Source organism: Oryctolagus cuniculus, chromosome 10 (assembly GCF_964237555.1).
Source record: "Oryctolagus cuniculus chromosome 10, mOryCun1.1, whole genome shotgun sequence".
Taxonomy (NCBI): domain Eukaryota; kingdom Metazoa; phylum Chordata; class Mammalia; order Lagomorpha; family Leporidae; genus Oryctolagus; species Oryctolagus cuniculus.
Genome location: NC_091441.1, coordinates 109,957,037 through 109,974,477, shown reverse-complemented (window position 1 = coordinate 109,974,477; position 17,441 = coordinate 109,957,037). Strand labels below are relative to the sequence as shown.

Here is a 17,441-nt window from a genome sequence, read left to right as displayed (position 1 = left end):
CGGCTCCGGCTCTGGCTCCGCTCTGGCTCCGGGTCTGGCTCTGCTTCACTGGTCCCAGGCAGGGCAGGCTCTCCCCGGCACCAGGCCTGAGGCCTGCGCCCGCCTCCGGTGTCACCGCCCGGCCCCCCTCTCCTCCACCTCCACCGTCGCCACCTCGCACAGGGCACAGGACCCCTCCTGGAAGCCCCCGCAGTGACAGGACAGGGCAGGTCTGCTGGTGTCAGGGCCAGAGCCGGCTCAGCCTGGGCCGGGCCAAGGGCGGCCAGCCAGGGTGGGGCGCTGTGTCTCCGGGCCAGAGGCTTTGGGCTGTGGGAGAGGGGGAGGGCCGCATTCCTGAGAGCTCAGGGCCACCCCCCACATCCGCTCAGCTGCCTCCCCACCAAGCAGACTTAAGTCAAACCAGACCCGGAAGAGGGAGCCCAGAGCAGGGCAGGGGAGGAGGCCCCAGGCCGGCCCGGCTGGGACGCCTGCAGGGGCTGGGCCACAGTTGCCAGGTTACCTCAGCCTGCGGCCTCTGGGACCACTGGGAGGCGGCACGGGGGCCAGCCCCGCGCCCGGCCCACCCACCCCGCCCGCGTCCACCCCGGCCTGCCGGCTGTGTGGCCGATCCTCCGTGACCACGGCAAAGGCGCTGAGGGGGTCAGCTCCACAGACCCCTACCCCGCAGCTGTGACAGGCACTGCTCACAGGAGCTGGGTCAGACGCAGCGAGCACCGAGACCCCCATGACTCCAGCAGTGGGACCCAGGCGGGGCGCTGAGCCTCTCCCTGACTCTGTTTCCCTAGCTGTGGATGGGGATGATGGACACCCCTTCCTGGGGGAGGGCAGTTCTGAGTCACAGGAGGGGAAGAGGGAGGGCGGCACACGGGGCCCCCAGGGCCCCACAGCCGTCACACACCCCGGAGGAGCTGGAGGTGAGAGCAGGACACAGCCTGGGCAAGGGGCAGGGCATGGAGACCCAGTTTCCAATCCAGAAGCCTCTGGGACTTCCCCCCTCTTACCCCGTCTCCCCGATCCTGCAGATGCCCCCCACAGCGGCCCAAGCCTGACCCGTCTCACTCAGCACCCATCCCAAGCCTCGCCCCTCCCCCAGCATGTGGGACCGGACCCCGGGAGGCACCCCAAAAGTGGCACAGTGTAAGAGCTATCAACTTCCTGCCACCCTGCCCACCACCAGCGGCCACGTGATGCTGGCCCAAGCACTGCCCAGCCTGTTAGCCCTCTCCCCATCCAGGGCTGGGGGCCCACAGGTCACTCCGAGGGGCACCCCCATGCAGCAGGGGATAGAGAGAACGCAGTAGAGAAGGGCAAGGTCAGGGCAGAGCAGCGCCAAGGCCTAGAGGGTGGGTGGGGCTGGGTGACGAGCAGGCTTCCTCCCCCAGCCTACAGGAGAAGGAAGACGCAACTTGAGCCCTGGCTCCGGAATGCCCCCCTCCCCAGGCAGAGTGCCGACTGGGACAGGTGGCACCCGACAGCTGCAGCTGGGGGCACGCGTATCCAGCTGTCCGTCGCCGCACACCCATCTGTCCGCCCACCTGCCTTGCACTACACCACCCCCACCCCTACAGAGGCAAAGGCAGACAGGACCCCAGCAGGGGCCAACTCTTGGGGAGGGGCCACTGATGGCCACAGGGCATTTCTGGGGCACAGAGCAGGCAGGCATCGGGGAAGCAGCCTGCTGGCCTGGAGGGTGCATGTGCCGCAGGCGACGCCCCATGCCCCGTGCCGAGCAGCCACCGTCCGGGCTGTCTGTGTGCACACACTCGTTACGGAGGCCCTGTGTACACACCATATGGGGAGGGTGTGACTGGACAAGCTCGCCGTGTCCCGGCTACAGGGCCAGGAAGTAAACCAAGGCTCCCACAGCTGCACCTGGTGGGCAGAGTCTATGCCAGAAGCGGGAGGAGAGCCAACACCCTGCCAGGAGGGCATTCCAGGAGAGAGGCAGCGCAGGGCAGGCACAGGGCCAGCAGGGCACACGCCGGCTGGCTGGGAGCGTGCGTGCCGACGTCCACACCCCCAGTCCCCAGCTGTCCATTCTAGGGCCACCCACCTGGGTGCAGCCCACCCTCGAAGCAGCTGGGTCCAGCAGGCTTCTCCCTGGAGCAGCTGGGCAGCTGGCAGAGCAAGTGAGGGGCGCAAGCTTCGAGCCAGGCTGGGCCACGCCCAGGTACCCTGCCCGCCCCCAGCTGTCTGCCGCCTCCTGGGTCTGCAAATCGCCCAGACTGGTGGCCCCAACAGCCCTCTGCCCCCTCTCACACAGCACCCTTGGATGGGGGGACTTGGCCTTGTTCACAGAGTCCTGCTCCCTGAGCCGTGGCCTGCTGATGATCCGCCCTTCTCACAGATGGCGTCCACGGAGCCCCCAGCCTCCCTGGGGATGCCCAGCAGCCCGTGCTGGCCCTGGGCACCCATCCCCCTTCAGCTCAGGGTCTCTGCCTGGCTCTTCCAGCCCTTGGGTCCCTCTGTCCCATCTCTACACTGGGGACTTGACCCTGGATTCTGAGCTGAGGGTCAAGGGCAACCATCCTCTCCAGGCAGCAGCCAGGCCCCACTGACTTCTCAGGGACAGTGCCAGCCCAGGCAATGAGCTTAGCATGAACTGAGCACCTGTCCCCATGTGGGGGCCGTTCCCCACCCGGGGCTAAAGGAAAGCAGCTACTGGTCAAGGGAGGCCCCGGTCCTGGGGACCGAAGTCCCAGGCTGGTCCTGCCGGCTGCCCAGCACCCATCACTGCCACGGTCCTGGCCAACTGCTGCGGGCAGCGGGCAGCTGACGGCCTGGCCAGGTCAGCTGTCCATCCAGTCCAGAGCCAACAAAGGGCCCATTCTCTGGGCTGAGGGCAGGCGGGGGTGCCGAGGAGGATGTCTGGGCCGTCCAGGCTGAGTGCCAAGGTCGGCACGCGCCCTAGCCGCCCGGAGGCAGGGGGCTGCCCAGCTTGGCCCCGACCTAGGAGGGAGAAGCCCTCTGCTCTGCCCACTCCTTGATGGCAGCCAGGGAGCTTGGCCCACGATGCACCCCCACCCCTCCCCGCCATGCCATGAAGTGGGGTGCACTGCCCGAGCTGATTCTGTCTCCGGGGGTGGAGGGACAGGCAGGCAGCAGCCGGGGCCTCACGGCCCTCCTGGCCCTTTGTGTAAATGCAACTGCCGAGCCGCCCCCAGCCCACGGCGGTTCCTGAGCCCTTCCTCCCCTCTCCCCTTCAATGAGCTTCCCCCTCCCCAGGCTGGGGCCGGTTCCAGGCCCCCTTCCTGGGACCCCCACCCACCCCCATTTTCAGAAAGGCCAGGAGGAATTTGATACTGGAAAAGCAATTAGTGATTTCCTCTCGCAGTAATTGGGTAATTAAAACGTGATTTGCAGGAGGCCTGATGGCTGTAATTGGGCCAGACACACCTGGCAAGGGGGGGGGGGTGTCCCAGGAATCCCGTCGTTCCTATCCCCAACCCCCAGCACACAAAGGAGAGCTGGAGGCATCGAGGTCAGGGTCCTGCAGGTGGCAGGAGCCAGGCTGCCAGACGGGCTGCGCACGGCTCCAGCAGGACCCTCCTCTGCGGCACAGGTCTGGGGGAGAACTCGGGAGCTGGGAGGCAGAACTGCTTGGAGACAGGGCTGCACCTGCTGTAGCAGAGGCCACGAGCCGGGGCGGTTGGCACAGCTTCCACCCACATCACTGAGACTTTGTCCTAACCTAGGACTTGCTGGGGTCCCCACGGCAACCCAGGATTCAACCAGCTCGGGGTCCCAGTGGGGGCTGCTGAGCCAGCACCGCTGGCCCTCCCACCCACCTCTCTCCTGTGACTTCAAGGCCCCGCAGCACTGACCCTCAGCGTCACTCACGGCAGACAGAAGCTCCATCCACACTCTTTGGCTCCCAGCCGCCACCAGGCAGACCACCATGGGGTCGCCAGCAAACTGACCCATCACACACAGACCAGGTGCCCGGAGCAGCACCCAAGGCCTCCACACCCCAGCCAGGGCATGGCTTGGTTCCCAGCATGCACTGAGGCACCTCTGAGTTAGAAAACCCTACCCAGCAGACTGCCCCACCCACCCACCCACGGGACAGTGACAACTGGGTCCCCGCCACTTCCCATCAATGACCACAGTCGGTGGACATAAACAGACCTGCCAGGCATGGCCAGAGGCCCTCCCCTAGTCCTCCAAGGGGGTCAGGCTAGAAGGGTGACGGAGACCCAGGTGGAAATCCAATAGGGCTTCACACCTGCCTTCACCGGGGTCCACGCACATGGTAGCAGGAAATGGCACCATGTCCGTCCAGAGTGGAGGGACGCCCTGGATAGGCGCAGATCACAGCTACTGACAGCACGAGGGGCGAGGCTGAGCCAAGGAGGACTAGGCCTACAGGAAGTCACAAACACACAGCAGCCCCAGAGGTGGCGGCTGCGCCCCAAGCTGTTCCCTGCAACACCCGCTCATCTGTGCACGCTCACACATGGGTCAGAACCGCCCAGAGGAGCCGAAAGCACGCGAGGTTCCGGCCAGCACAGGCCCGGGGCAGCACTCAGCAGGTGCTCCGCGGACACGAGCAGGAGGAGCAGATAGAGCCGCCTGTGGGGCGCAGCAGGGGCCGGGCAGAGGGAGCTGCAGACACGGGGCTGGGCGGCGGCCTCACTTCTCCAGCCCCAGGCCCCACGTGTGCTCCGTGGAGCTGTGCCTGCCACCAGCCACGGTCCCCAATACTCTGAGGACAACACAACTAATGCTATGGGGCTCCTGGGCCCTCAGGATGCAGACATCACAGGGCCCACCTCCCTGAGTGCCCTCAGGATGCCACAGAGACACAGGGGCTCGGGCTCGGGGTACGCAGCAGGCAGCTTGGGGGCCAGGTGCCACCCTGTAGCACAAAGGCCCATGTGCGTGGGACAGCAGCCCGGCTGGGGTCAGAGCACAGCAGCAATGGCTTGTCACAGGCCCGTATGAGGAGGGGCAGTCAACCCACCCCTGCCTCCCAGCAGCCCCCAGGCAGGCCCACCGCAGGCTGGGCTCCCTGAGAGTCCTGTGCCCAGCTGCTAAATGCTACGGGCTAGGTCCCGGCCACAAGCCGGGGGCCCACAGGCACGCTGGAGTTGGCCTGAAACACTCTCCCAGAACACAGAACTGCAAAACTGGGCACCGGGGCAGCCAGGCCTGGGCTCCTGCCCTGCACAGCCACCAAAGCAGGCCCCGCTGGGCTCTGCGGGGGCCACGGGGGCAGCGGACACTCGTGTGAGGCTGGCCTGGGGCAGGGCCTCTGCCCACCTGTGCTCCAGCAGGGCTGGGGGAGGGGACTCACCCTGCGGGAGTCTGGGGTCTGCTCTCTTCCTCCGAGAGACCTGGGATGACTCCAAAGGCTCAGAGCAGAGGCTGCCCCTGGGAACTCAAGCTGAGGCTGGGGTCCCTGGAGGACGAGGGGCAGGGCTGGGAGAGGCCGGGGAAGGAGAGGCGGCCTCGGTGGAGGCAGGGCAGGTGGCAGGCAAGGCTCTCGGGAAGGGAGGGGGAGGCAGGGGCACCCCCAGCCAGCCCTGAGCAGCTGAAGTTGGCAGGTCTTAAATTAATCGGCTACAATTTTACACAACAACACGTTTGGCAGGGCCTGGCTGGGGGCCAGCCAAGTCCCTGGAGCTCCCCAGGAGCTTTTTAAAGCGGGGAAGGAGCAGGCCGGGAAAGAGGGGGAGCGGCCAGTCCAGCAGGCCCCGCTCCCTCGGGCTGCGGCTGGGGTTCCCAGGGAGCCCAGAGAGCCGGCAGAAGGTGGGGTGTCCACACCCACTGGGCTAGGCAGGCGGGGCGGACAGGCGGAGGGGGAGGGGAGAGCCGGAGGCCTGGCTCCTCCCCAAGACCCAGAGATTGAGAAGCAGGAGGGACAGCAGGATGGGTCCAGGCCCCCTGTCACCCAGTGCCCACTGGGTTGGTCAGGACAACACAGGGCAGACGGGAGAGGGCGGAATCTCCTGCCAGGCCCCAGCCAAGCGGCAGCCTGTGCTGCTGCCCGGGGCAGTGTCCCTTGCTGTGGGGGCAGGGCAGGGCCTAGGTTGGCACCTGCAGGAGGCTACAGGGCCAGGGCAGGCGTGGGAACCAATGAGGGGGAGAGGCCCGGAGGGCACCACAGGGCGGCCTGCACCGCGGCAGCCAGACCCCCGCCAGGGCAGCAGCTGCCGAGGGCCTGAGGCAGGGGAAAGGCAGGCCCCAGAGGTCAGCAGGGGTGGGGGCGCATGGGGGAGGGTCTCCCGGAGGAGCAGCTGCCCCAGACCCTGGGCTCGCTCAGAGAGGGATGGGGTCATGGAAGCGCGTCCCCCACCCCGAGAGCTCTGCCAGACCCCAAGCGCCTTCCTGCAAGGACCTACACAGAGGGAGGGACGGCGAGGACCCTGGAGCCAGCGGCCCTGGGCACTGCCAGGTCCTCCTAGGCCACGGTTCCCTCCTCCGTCAAGCCGGGGAAGGGGTCGGTGGGAGGCTGCCACGCGGTGCCACAGGTTGCAAGCCAGCGAGGGGAGAGCTTGGGCGAGATCTGCCACAGACACGAGGCAGCTACCCGACAGCGCCACAGACCCTCACAACGGCAGCAGGGGCCCCCCGGGGAAAGGGGAGCAGGCAGTAGGGCCTGGAGGTGGGCCTGCAAACACATGGTGCTCACAGAGCCCACCGTCCTCCACCTGCCGGCAGCCCGGGCACCCCATCAAGGGGGCTGAGCCCTCACAAGCCCACATGGGTCTACGGGTAGAAGAAGCTGTCGCCAGGCCCGGGACCTGGGCGGCAGGGACCGGGACTTGAGCCTCGGAAAGCACCAGGCTTTGTGGGGAAGGGGCCCACCAGGGTCACGCAGCCTGAACCAGCAACGCCGGGCTCTCGGGGGAGCTCACACTTGACCTCCCCAGCTGGACTCCCCAGCAGCTGCCCAAACAAGTCAGCAAGAGGCCTGCAGTGGCAGAGGACAGACCCTCCCCAGCTGCCCGGCCACGGCCCTCCTCGGGCCTGGAGGGGGAAGGGGGCAGAGTGGGGGAGGGAAGCATGGAGGGACCTCTTCATGACCAACACACGATTCCTTGTTCTGGCCTCAGTTTCCCTCCTGTGGGCCTGGGGTGGGGAGGCAGCAGAACAACGGCGAGCAGGGATTTAGGGAACCCCCGCGTCCTGGGGCTCCTCCAGCCGAAGCTGCCAGGCAAAGGTGTGCCCGGGCACAGGAGCACAGGGGAGTCAGGACCGGAGGAACCTGTCCTCCCAGCCTCACCGGGAGCCTGCGGGCGGCACCGGGCCTGTCTGCCCCCCTCCCCCGCCAGCCCACCCACCATCAAAGGGGACGCTCCCAGTGCTGGGAGCCGAGTGGAGGTGCCCGTGGGAACATCTCCAAGCTGACAGCACCCCAGCTTCTACCCCAGGCACCAGGCACCAGGCACCAGGCACCAACACGCACGGCGGGGGAGCCACAGGCCCCTGGGCGGCTCCGCAGCCTGTGTGTGTGTGTGTGTCTCTTGTGTGCCAAGCGGGCGTGCCCACTGGACAGCGGGGAAAGGCCCTCACGCCACAGACACGGGACCCGGCTGAGGGCACCGGACAGTGCTGAGCCCACCAGGGTGACCCCAGCCCCTGGCCGCTCAGCCCAGATCACAGACATCTGGGTTCATTTCACAGACTGGAAGACTAGGTGTGGGGGTGGGGGGTTCAATTCCCAGAGAGCGGCGGACCTGACTCCCGGGGCGACCTCCACGGCAGAGGCGGAGCGGCCAGGAGGCCCTGGCTGGCGGCAGGCCCGGCCCCACCCACGGGTGCACGCCGAGCTGCGTCAGCGCCAGCCTCAGCGGCTGTTATTTCATCCCCGGGCCCGCCCTGCTCGCTGAGCCCTGCTGCGCCCAGCACCCCCGCCCTTCCGTCCCCCTGCGGAGCCTCCTCTAGCGGCTGGGCCTGCCCTAAAGCCGAGTCCCCACCAGGTACCACACGCCAGGGGGCCCGGGCGGCTCCCCTCTGCCCACGCTCTCCAGGAAGCCTTCCTGGCCCAGCCCTCGGCCCAGCTCAGCACAGGCATGCCGCTCTGGGAGAGAACTCAAGGAGACACACAAGCCACCCCAGTCCCCTCGCCTTGAGGGGCCCTGAGCAGGGCCTTTGGTCCCTCCAGTGCCTGGTTACGTCACTCCCCTGGCAGCGGCCCGGGGCAGGGTGGGGGCAGGTGCATACCCTTACCCTGCCCTTGGCCTTGCCGCCTCGCGCAGGCATAGGCTCCTGCAGGGCAGTGCTGCCTCAGCAGACACCGGATCCGCCAGGGCTCGGGAGCTGGGGCCCGAGGGGAGGGGGCTGCACGGCCCGCCCTGCCCCCACCCCCACTCAGCCTCCCTGGAGCTCACGGAGCACTCTGGAGGCCTCAGCATCCCCGACCCCAGGCTGCTGCACAGGCAGGCTACAGGGCCCTGAAGGGTTCTCGCTCATGGGACGGAGGCCTGCCCAAGCCTCCCTCGGTCTCAGGGCCCTGCACGTGGCACACGGCATAGGACACCTCCCAGGGAGGCTTGGCTCCTGCAAGACCCTGGTGAGCCGAGCCCCTGGAGGTCCCTGGGCCCAGCCTCTGGCACTGGCCAGACCTCGCGCCCTCCCCAGACTCTGGCTTCCCAGGTCACAGAGCGAGGCTGCCCCTCCACCTGGGGAGCCCCACCCACCCCCACGACGCACCGCAAGCCCGCCCGGGCCTGACCTTGCGGATGCGGCCGCTACGAGTCCCGGCAAACACCACGGTGCGGCCGCGGTAGTCGTAGGCAGCCACGGCAGTCAGGCCGTCCTCCTTGTCCACGAACAGGGGTGTGCCCTCGATGGTGACCGTGCCCCCCAGCGGCTGGTTGAAGTCCTGCCCGCAGAAGTCGTCATCAATCTGCAGGGGCTGGGAGCGGACACAGGGTGAGCGTCACAACTACACCGCAAACACCTCCCCCAGGACCGGGGCCTCCCAACGCACCAGGCCAACTCCACCAGCTGGCGGAGAGGCAAGCACGCAGCCGCAGCCACAGCCAGCGCAGTTCAGCGGAACACGGATTCCTGGGCCCACGTGACACACGGAGAAACCAAGGCTCAGGCAAGCAGCCCCAGGCCGGGGCCCGTCTCTTCTGCTCCCACCCACCCAATCTGGCCCTCTGTGGAACACAGCTTGGGGAGCGATCGGCCCCCAAACCATGGGACCTGGGGGGACGATGGGAGGAGGAGCCAGGCCCACTGCACTAGGGACCCTGACACCCACAGTGACAATCGGACAGGAAGGAACAGCCTCGAGTCGGGGTAGGCTGTGAGCTCGCTCCTCGCCCCACAGAGGCTGGCTCAGAGAAGGGACGGCTGCAGCCACGGAGGGCCCAGGCCCGGCCTTGGGGGGCTCACTTTGGATCCTGAGCAAGGCCCGCGCCCCCTCGGAGCCTGGGGTCTTCCTTGGGAAGACAGTGGTTCCTGCTGCCCGGGAGGGTAGAAGAGACCCTCCCCCCGCAGTGGCTGGTACCAGACCCACCCTTGGGCGGCACCTGGAGACAGGGGGCGGGTGGCTGTGGCTGTGGCTCGGCAGCCCCAGTGTTGGGGCCGCCGTCTGTGAAGGGCACAGACCACAGCCTGCACACGCCTGTCAGCGACTCTCAGTGCTACAAGGGCGGCGGAGCCCAAGGAAACCCGAGGAAGGAACCAGTGCGACAGAGATGGTGTCTGGGGCCTGCCCAATAGGGTCTGGTCCCAGGTCTGCACCTACTGGCTGGTGACCCTAGGCAAGCCCCCCACCTCTCTATGTTGTAGACTAGAGACAAGCCAGAATGGGTGGGCCGGTGGCGCAGCGAGTTTAGCTCTGCCTGCAATGCCGGCATCCCCCGTGAGTCCCCACTGCTCATTCAGACCCAGCTCCCTGCTAACACGCACGGGAAAGCAGCAGAAGATGGCCCCAGCGCTTGGGCCCCTGCACCCACGTGGGAGACCTGGATGAAGCTGCTGGCTCCTGGCTGTGGCCTGGCACAGCCCGGGCTGTTGCAGCCTTTTGGGGAGTGAACCAGCAGATGGACAATATCTCTCTTTCTGCTTCTCTCTCTCTCTCTGCAATGCTGCCTTTCAAATAAATAAATCTTTACCAAAACAAAACAAAACAAAACAAAACAAAACACAACAACAAAAACTAAAAAGGCTGAAGCGACAGGCACCCAGCCGAGCCTGCTTTGAGGGAGGCAGAGGAGGAGCCGCCCCGTGTCGCGGAGCCATGGCAGGAGCAGGGCCTGGCACACGACAGGTGCGCCCGGGCGCGCGGCCCGCGGCCGGCGAGGCTCACCGAGTTGATGCAGCCCAGCTCCTTGTTGAGCAGCCAGGGTAGCGAGAGCTTGCCCTCGCCGCGGTAGCACGACTGGATGCGCTCCTTGATCTTCTCCTTGATGGCTCGGAGCGTGAAGAGGCACAGCGCCGACTCCTTGGGCGGCTTCACGCGGTTCTTCTGGCCCTGGGCGAACACGGTGAACAGCACGTCCTCGTCCTCGGCCAGGCCCAGCTGGCGGGCCAGGGCGCGGCCGGGCCGGCTCAGGTAGGCGTCCTGCACCAGGCGGTACTCGACGCCCGCCTGCTCGCAGCCGATGGGGAACTCCACGTACGAGTAGAACTTGGGGTCGTCCACGCAGAGGCGCACGATCTTGGAGGTGAAGAAGTGCTCGCCGGCCGCGTCGGGGGAGGTGAGCTGCGTGTCCAGCTGCAGGGTGAGGTAGTACACGAACTGCTCGCTGCGGAAGCTGTACACGTAGTAGATGTCGAAGGCCGGGAACTTGGACAGCGTGTCCGACGGGATCTTGAGCTGCGAGGACACGAACTCGTCCTGGTACACGAAGCCGAACATGTCGGCGTCCTCCTCGTTGGCCATGAGGCGGCGGCTGGACAGCGTGGGGAAGTACTCGGACTTGCCGTCGATGGGCGTGCCCACAAAGAGCTTGGCCTGGCCCTGGCCCGGCGGCCCGGCGATGAGCACGCCCGCCATGCTGCCCGCCTCGCGCACGCTGGACAGGTAGTGCTCCTTGCGGTGGTGCGGCTCGCCCAGCTTGAAGAGGTCGTCGAGCCGCAGGAACTGGCAGATGCCCTGGGAGGCGCTGCCGCAGGCCAGCAGGCGGTTGGCGGCGTAATCCAAGAGCAGCAGCTTGTTGACGTTGTCGGTGCTGCCCAGGCCGTGCGGGCACGACTGCACGCTGGGGGGCGGGTAGCACTTCTCGTTGTCCTCCACGGGGCCCGTCACGTGCGCCCGCAGCAGCGTCAGGTTCCCCGACAGCTTGTAGATGCGGTTCACCGCGCCCACGTACACCTCGCCCGTCTGCTCGTGGACCACCAGGTGGGTGAGGCCCCAATCACTGGCCGCGAAGGTGCGGAAGGCGGGCTGTGGACCCCCGCCCGGCCTGGGCGTGCCCGCTGCCACCTGCACGGCCCCCAGGAGCAGCGGCGGCAGCAGCAGCAGCACCGGGAGCACGCACGGGCTCAGAGGTGGCAGCGGCATGGCGGGCAGGGGCCTCGGGCCTCGGCGCTCCAGTCCTGCAGGGGCGGGCATCATGGGGCCGGGAGCCTGAGCCCTGGGGAAGGAAAGGGGCAGACAGGGTGAGTGAGTGCGGGCACGGCCCCCACGCCCATGCAGGTGCACACACCCACCATCTGCCTCACCTGTGTTAGCCACCCCTGCTCCACCTCCAGAGGTGGGACCTCACCCAGGGGAGGAGCCAGAGGCGAAGAGAGGGCAACTCCTTGGCCCTGCAATCGGCGAGGGAGCACCGCGTGTTGCCAAGACCAAGCCGTGGCTACTGCAGACAGACTGCTCTGAGATCAGGGAGACGGGTAGAAACGGCCTGATGTTTTGACCGGGACCCCGGGCAAATCTCGACCTCGAGAGCATCATCCATGCCCTAGGAGCAAGACCCTCCAAGCCCCTCATGCCCGGGGCTGCTGGGGGCACACCCACCTCCCTCACCCCACGCACTGAGCACTCACCACTGCCCCCACACTCCTGCCACTCAAGGCTGGGGCTAGCCTGGGCGGGAGGCTAGCCTGCACGTGGGCATACACAGTCGTGGGTACACATGGGAGCTCGGCCCTCCTCTGTCACTAGCACCAGCTCCTACTCACACCCAAGCACTCCCCGTGCACCCCGGACAGCCCCAGGACAGGCTCCACACTCCCTCGGTGAGGGTCCCAACAAGGCCACAGATGGGCGGGGCGGCTCTCTGCGAGGCTGGGCTCAGTCTGAGTCACTCTGGGATTCCAGACCCAAGCAATGGTCCAAAAGCCACAGTTTGCACCTCCTACCCACGACACCACCCTAGTTAACAGTACCCCCCAGGTGACACGCAAGCTCCAGCCCCCCGCCTCCCCCCCAACCTCACCCCTCCTGCCACAGGCCCGACCCCCAGCTCCTAGGAGACAACCCTCCCGGGGTGGAGGGTGAAAGCTGCCCCCAGCCCAGCCCTCAGCAGCTACCCTCTTTTCCCGGCTTGGCATCTCCACCCTATGGGGACCTCAGGCCCGACCAGACCCGTGTGCCTCCTTGGCCCAGAGGCCCCCGCACCCCAGCACTGGCCACACCTCAGCGGCAGGCATCTCCCAGGAAAGCCATGCCCCCAAAACAGCTTCCTACCCTAAACTGCTCCCCCAGCCCCTGCCCTGGAAGCCATGGCATGGCCACACTCCAACCCCCCCGGCCCCGCAACCCACAGTCAGGTCTCCAACAGCACTGTGGGCCACTTCACTGACCTGCACACGAGGTCACCTGCCCCCAAACCTGCCCGCGGAAAGTGTCACCTCCCCCTCCCCCCACTGGCTGCAGTTGGCCAAGGGAAGGGTTAACGCCAGATTCTTTTCCTAGTCTGGGTTTCCCTGTCTGCAAGGATGATGATGGCAGCTCCTCTCGCGGATGACAAGAGGAAGGCCGCGGCGTGCCCACGACATGCTGCCCTGGAGACGGACAGAGCAGTGCTGATCCCAGGCCAGGCAGGAGCCAGCTGGGGCTGCCCACACTCTCCCCTGTACTTCCAGACCACGCCTCTCCTGTGGCCACGCAGCCCCCATTTCACAGGTGGAGAAGCTGAGGCCTGAAGAGAGAGCCTTCTGCCAGGTCCAGGCAGGAACTGGCTGCTGGCCATGGTGCCGTAGGCCTCTGCTTGCGGATCTACCCCAGCCAGCAGGCTGCTGCGCCCGGCCCCACCCCCAGCCTCTGATCAGGTGTCTGCTCTCCCTTTTTACCGGATGTGCTAATGGTCTCTGTTGCTACTGCGTCCAGATCTCCTCCACCAGGACGGTGGCTGCGAGACAGTGGGCACTGCTGGCTCTGCGCAGCTGGCCTCTCTGTCTTCTAGGCTAAGCCTGGGACTCCATAAACACGAACGAACAAATGGGCACGTGGAGTGGCCGGCCACTCCTGGGCAGAGCTGCACCTGACCCTCACTCCTCCCTCCCCACAAACCTGCCCAGCCACAGCCCAGGGAAGAGTCGGAGATGAGAAGGGAGGAGCTTTAGGCAGGAGGTCACATGGCCTTGGGGGACCCTCTCCTACAGGCTGTCAGCTGCCTCCAAACACGGTCAGGAGAGGAATCCCCCAAGCTCCGCCCCTGCCCCCCACCCCGGAGCCCGAGCACAGGCTCCTAGAGGTGGCAGCGGGGCCTGGGCTGAAGGCAGAGCACATGTGAACTCCAAAGAAAACATGAATCACTCACCGGTTATCAGCCCAAAGCAGGCCTGTAATTACCAGGGGCTGGGCGGCCCCTCCTCTGGGATAATTACACCCAGCTTAATGCTATTACGGGCCCCACTTTTTATATTAAACGGGAGGGACCCGGCTGAAGAAGCCACCATCCGAACTCCGGCCTGGCCTTCAGCCCACGCCCCTGCCCCCAACGGAGGCTGCCAGGATGGGACTGGCCCTGGGACAGGCTAGGGGCCCAAGGCCAGGAAAGCGGAGGTGCTGAGCTCTGAGCTGGGTCCCTCCTGCCCAGCATCTAGCAAAAGCCAATGACGATGCTTGGATCACTCTCTCTACCTTAGTGACGGAGGACTCAGGGCTGAGACAGACCCAAGGTCACCCCGCTAGTCCCAACAGGGCAGGGACCCCTTGCCAGGCTTCCACAGGGAGCAGCCAACCTGTTCAGGCTCAGCTCCTCTGGGCCTCGTCCGTCCAGGAGAAAAATGCATTCACCCGGAAGCTGTGCCTGGCTGCCAGGGGCCCGGGCCGGGTGCCCCGACAGATGCTGAGTTCCAGGGTAAAGGGCGCAGCGCTGTCCGCTGAGACCTGCAGAGCCTCCCCAGGCGCCTTTCCACCTGTTCTGGAAGAACCAGGCGCACTGGGCACGGGTGGGGGAGCGCGCTGGGTGGCAGAACAGCAGGAGCAAGGGCCTGGGGGAGACTGCTGGACGCACAAAGAGCAGCAAGGACGGCCGCAGCTCCCGGCACTGACAGCGGGCTGGGCTGCCCGGGCTGAGCCCAGGGGGGAAGGGGAGCTGGGCTGGCGCTGAGTATGCTAAACGGGGAGAGGCAGGCTGCAGGCAGGTGAGGGGGACAGCAGGGCATCCCTGTGTGATGCACCTGACCCGGAGCAGCGGCCCCGTCCCTCTCCCAGCCCTGGACAACACAGGGGGTCCTTCTCGCTCTTGGCCACAAAGGCCCCCCCCCAGCCCTCTTCACAGCAGGACCACCTGCCCACCTCCCAGGCCCAGGATTTTCCCCAGGGGTCCTCATGAGTTGGGGTCCTGCCCCCTTGCCCTGTGGTTTCCACCAGCAACCAGGGAAGAGGGCTGCCCCCAGACACTCCCACCTTTCCCCAGCGGGAGGCCGGGAGGTGGCCGAAGCACCGCTGTCCACCGGTCCTTTGGGACCAAGGCCTGAGGCCACGGAGACTGGCTCCTCAAAAGTGTGTGCACCACCCGGGGCCTGCCTCAGGGCGCCAGCTTGGCTCTGCCAGGACAGCTGCTCCAGCAGGGATGGTCCTAGGGACACAAAACATGCGGACGACCACCTGGGGGCCCAGGAGTCCGGCAAAGAGCCGTCTGCTTTGTCCTCGGGAACCTGTTCATGCCCCGCTCTCAGAGCTCACACCTCAGGCACACACGGGGCCTCCGGGGCCCCCAGCCTGCTGCACAAACCCAGACGTCCGGACCCTGCTGCCCAACAAACACCGTTCCGGGGCCCGGCAGAGCCCCCCTTGGGCTGACCGCAAGCAAGCGCCATCGCTGCTTTGCAGGTTTGCTCCTCGAGGGCTGGGCAGACTCCTGGGGAGCCCAATACATATTCCCACCTCTCCTGCACACCTCAAACCGGTGCAGAGCCCCAGGAACCTGGGGTGTGCTGCCCAGGGACCAAGGCAACAAGGGCTGATCCCACCCCTGCACCCGCGGGAGCAGGGGGAGCAGCCGGCCAGGAGGTGCCCAAGCCGCAGGAGCAGCGGTTGAGGGGGCAGAGGCTCGACCAAGTCCCCTCCCCCCCACGCACACCCCTTTCTTTCAAGGGGCGTGGCCCCAGCACCCCACAGACCAGCCTGGGGCTGCTCCCAGGTGGAGGCAGTCCCTCGGAACCCCTCTCCCTCTCTTCCCAGGCTGCACCTAGGGTCGCCCAGCAGGCAGAGGGGCCTCCCTGGAGTCTCCCCTGCCCCTTCCCCAAGCAGCCCGGGATCAGCCCAACGCCGCAGCCGGCTACGTTGCTCGCCAGGCCCGGGACTGTCCAGGAAGCGATCGGAAGCCTCCGAGGGAAGAGGTCTGACCCCCGAGAGGAGGCCCTGCGAGGGGGAGGCCGAGGAGGCCCAAGCGGGGCGGCCTGCGGGCGGCACCCGCACCGCCCCCTCCCAGCCCGGCGGCGGCCCTGCGGCCCTGGGCTGGACCCGGAGCCCAGCTCCGGGCGCCCCGGGCCAGAGGGGGCGGGGGCGGGCAGCGGTCCCCGGGAGGCGGCTCCAAGTCCCCCCCACCAGCTCCCGGGGGCCAGCCCAGGGCACAGACCCCCCCCAAGACCTCCTCCCGGTTCCCGCGGCCCTGCCCAGGCGGCCGCCGAGCCCTGCCCGGGCCTGCCCAGCTCGGTCCTAGCCGGCCGCCGGAGGTCCGAGCCTGGGGTCCGGCGGCCGGGTTCGGCCTGGGCACCCGCAGGGCCCTGCCGGCGGGGCCGCCGCAAACTTTCTCTCTGCTTTTGAGGAGGGGGCAGCACCCGCCCCCGCCGCGCCGCCCCGGGGAGATGTCCCACGGAGCCCTGCGGGCCGGGCCGGGCCGGGCCCGGCCAGGAGAGACCGGCGGCTCTGGGCCTGGGGCCGCGGTCCGATCCCGGCCGGGCGGGGACGCGGCAGCTCAGCGCCGGCGCCGCGGCCGCGGCCGCGCCCGGACACAGGCGGGCGCCCGGGCCAGAGACGCAGGGACACGCGGAGCGCGGACACGCGCGCCGCAGTCCCCCGCGCACACCCCCTGCCAGCCCGGCCGCACCGAGGCGCCCTCGCGGAGACCACCCCCCGACCGGCGCCGAGCGCCCACCGCCGGGGCGCCCCCCGGGCCAGGGACCTCGGACCGGCCCCGTGACCCCCGCTAGCCCTGGCCCGGCTCCCCGCCCACCGCCCCGCGCAGCGCCGCGGGGAAAGTTGCGCCCCTACTCACCGGCTGCCCCGGGGCGCGCCCCGCCGCCGGCCATCGCCGAGCTCCGCCGCCCGCGCCGCCGCCGCCGCCCGCCCCGCCGCGGGGCCGCCGAAGCCGCGCAGGCCGCCCAGGCCGAGGCCGCCGCCGCGCCCGGGCTCCGCTGCGTGGCCGCGCTGCCGCTGCCCAGCATGAATGGGGCGCCGAGCGCCGCGCGGCTGCGGACCGGCCTCGCTCTCGCCGCCCGCGGAGCGCTGCGCCGCGCGCATGCGCCGCTGGGGGCCGGAGGCGGGGCGGGCGGGGGCGGGGCAGGGGGCGGGGCCGGCAGCGGCCTCCAGGGGGCGCTCTGCCCCGCGCTGCGCACACACCGGGTCCCACCGCAAGCCTTCAAAGGGCGATGGTGCCGCCCGCCTTAAATCCTTGCTCAGCAAAGGGGGCATGGTGAGGCCTCCCGGTGCCCCCCACCCCTCCCCGCTCCAGCGCAGGCTGACCTGAGGCCGCACTCCAAGGGAGCTGGCCTCGGCTTCTGTGCGTCCGGTCTAGGAGCACCGCCTCCATCCCCTGCAACCCTAAATCTGTCCCGAAGAGACAATCGCCCTGGCCCGGGTGCCTCTATCCCCGCAGGTGTCCCATTCCTGAGGTGGGACGGGCACGTGCACGGATGAGCAGCGGGCGCCCTCTGCGGGCCGGGCCGCAGGACCTCCTTCGGGCCCCAAGCTGGGCGGTGCTGGCGGAGGAAAGTCCCTGGCCCAGGGTCCTGCGACAGGGGTGTGGCAGCACAGGAATCTGGAATCGCTGCTGTCTGGAGAATGTGGCCTGGGGCCCTAGGCACCGAAGCCAGGAAGCGTGCGGAGCCTGGGGCTGGGGTGGCAGGGGTCAGACATAGTG

At 67.9% G+C, this 17,441-nt stretch overlaps 1 protein-coding gene across 1 annotated transcript in view; it reads right to left on the bottom strand.

Moving 5' to 3' along the window:
- PLXNA1 (plexin A1) overlaps positions 1 to 16,832 on the bottom strand; it is a 49,475-nt gene extending 32,643 nt beyond the window's left edge. The window contains exons 1-3 of the mRNA XM_070050002.1: positions 16,578 to 16,832; positions 10,271 to 11,540; positions 8,681 to 8,863 (exon numbers count right to left, since the gene is read on the bottom strand). Coding sequence (XP_069906103.1) covers positions 8,681 to 8,863; positions 10,271 to 11,540; positions 16,578 to 16,822 — 1,698 coding nt within the window. The 5' untranslated portion in view covers positions 16,823 to 16,832. The remainder of the gene's footprint in view (positions 1 to 8,680; positions 8,864 to 10,270; positions 11,541 to 16,577) is intronic.
- Between the last annotated feature and the right edge of the window lie 609 nt (positions 16,833 to 17,441).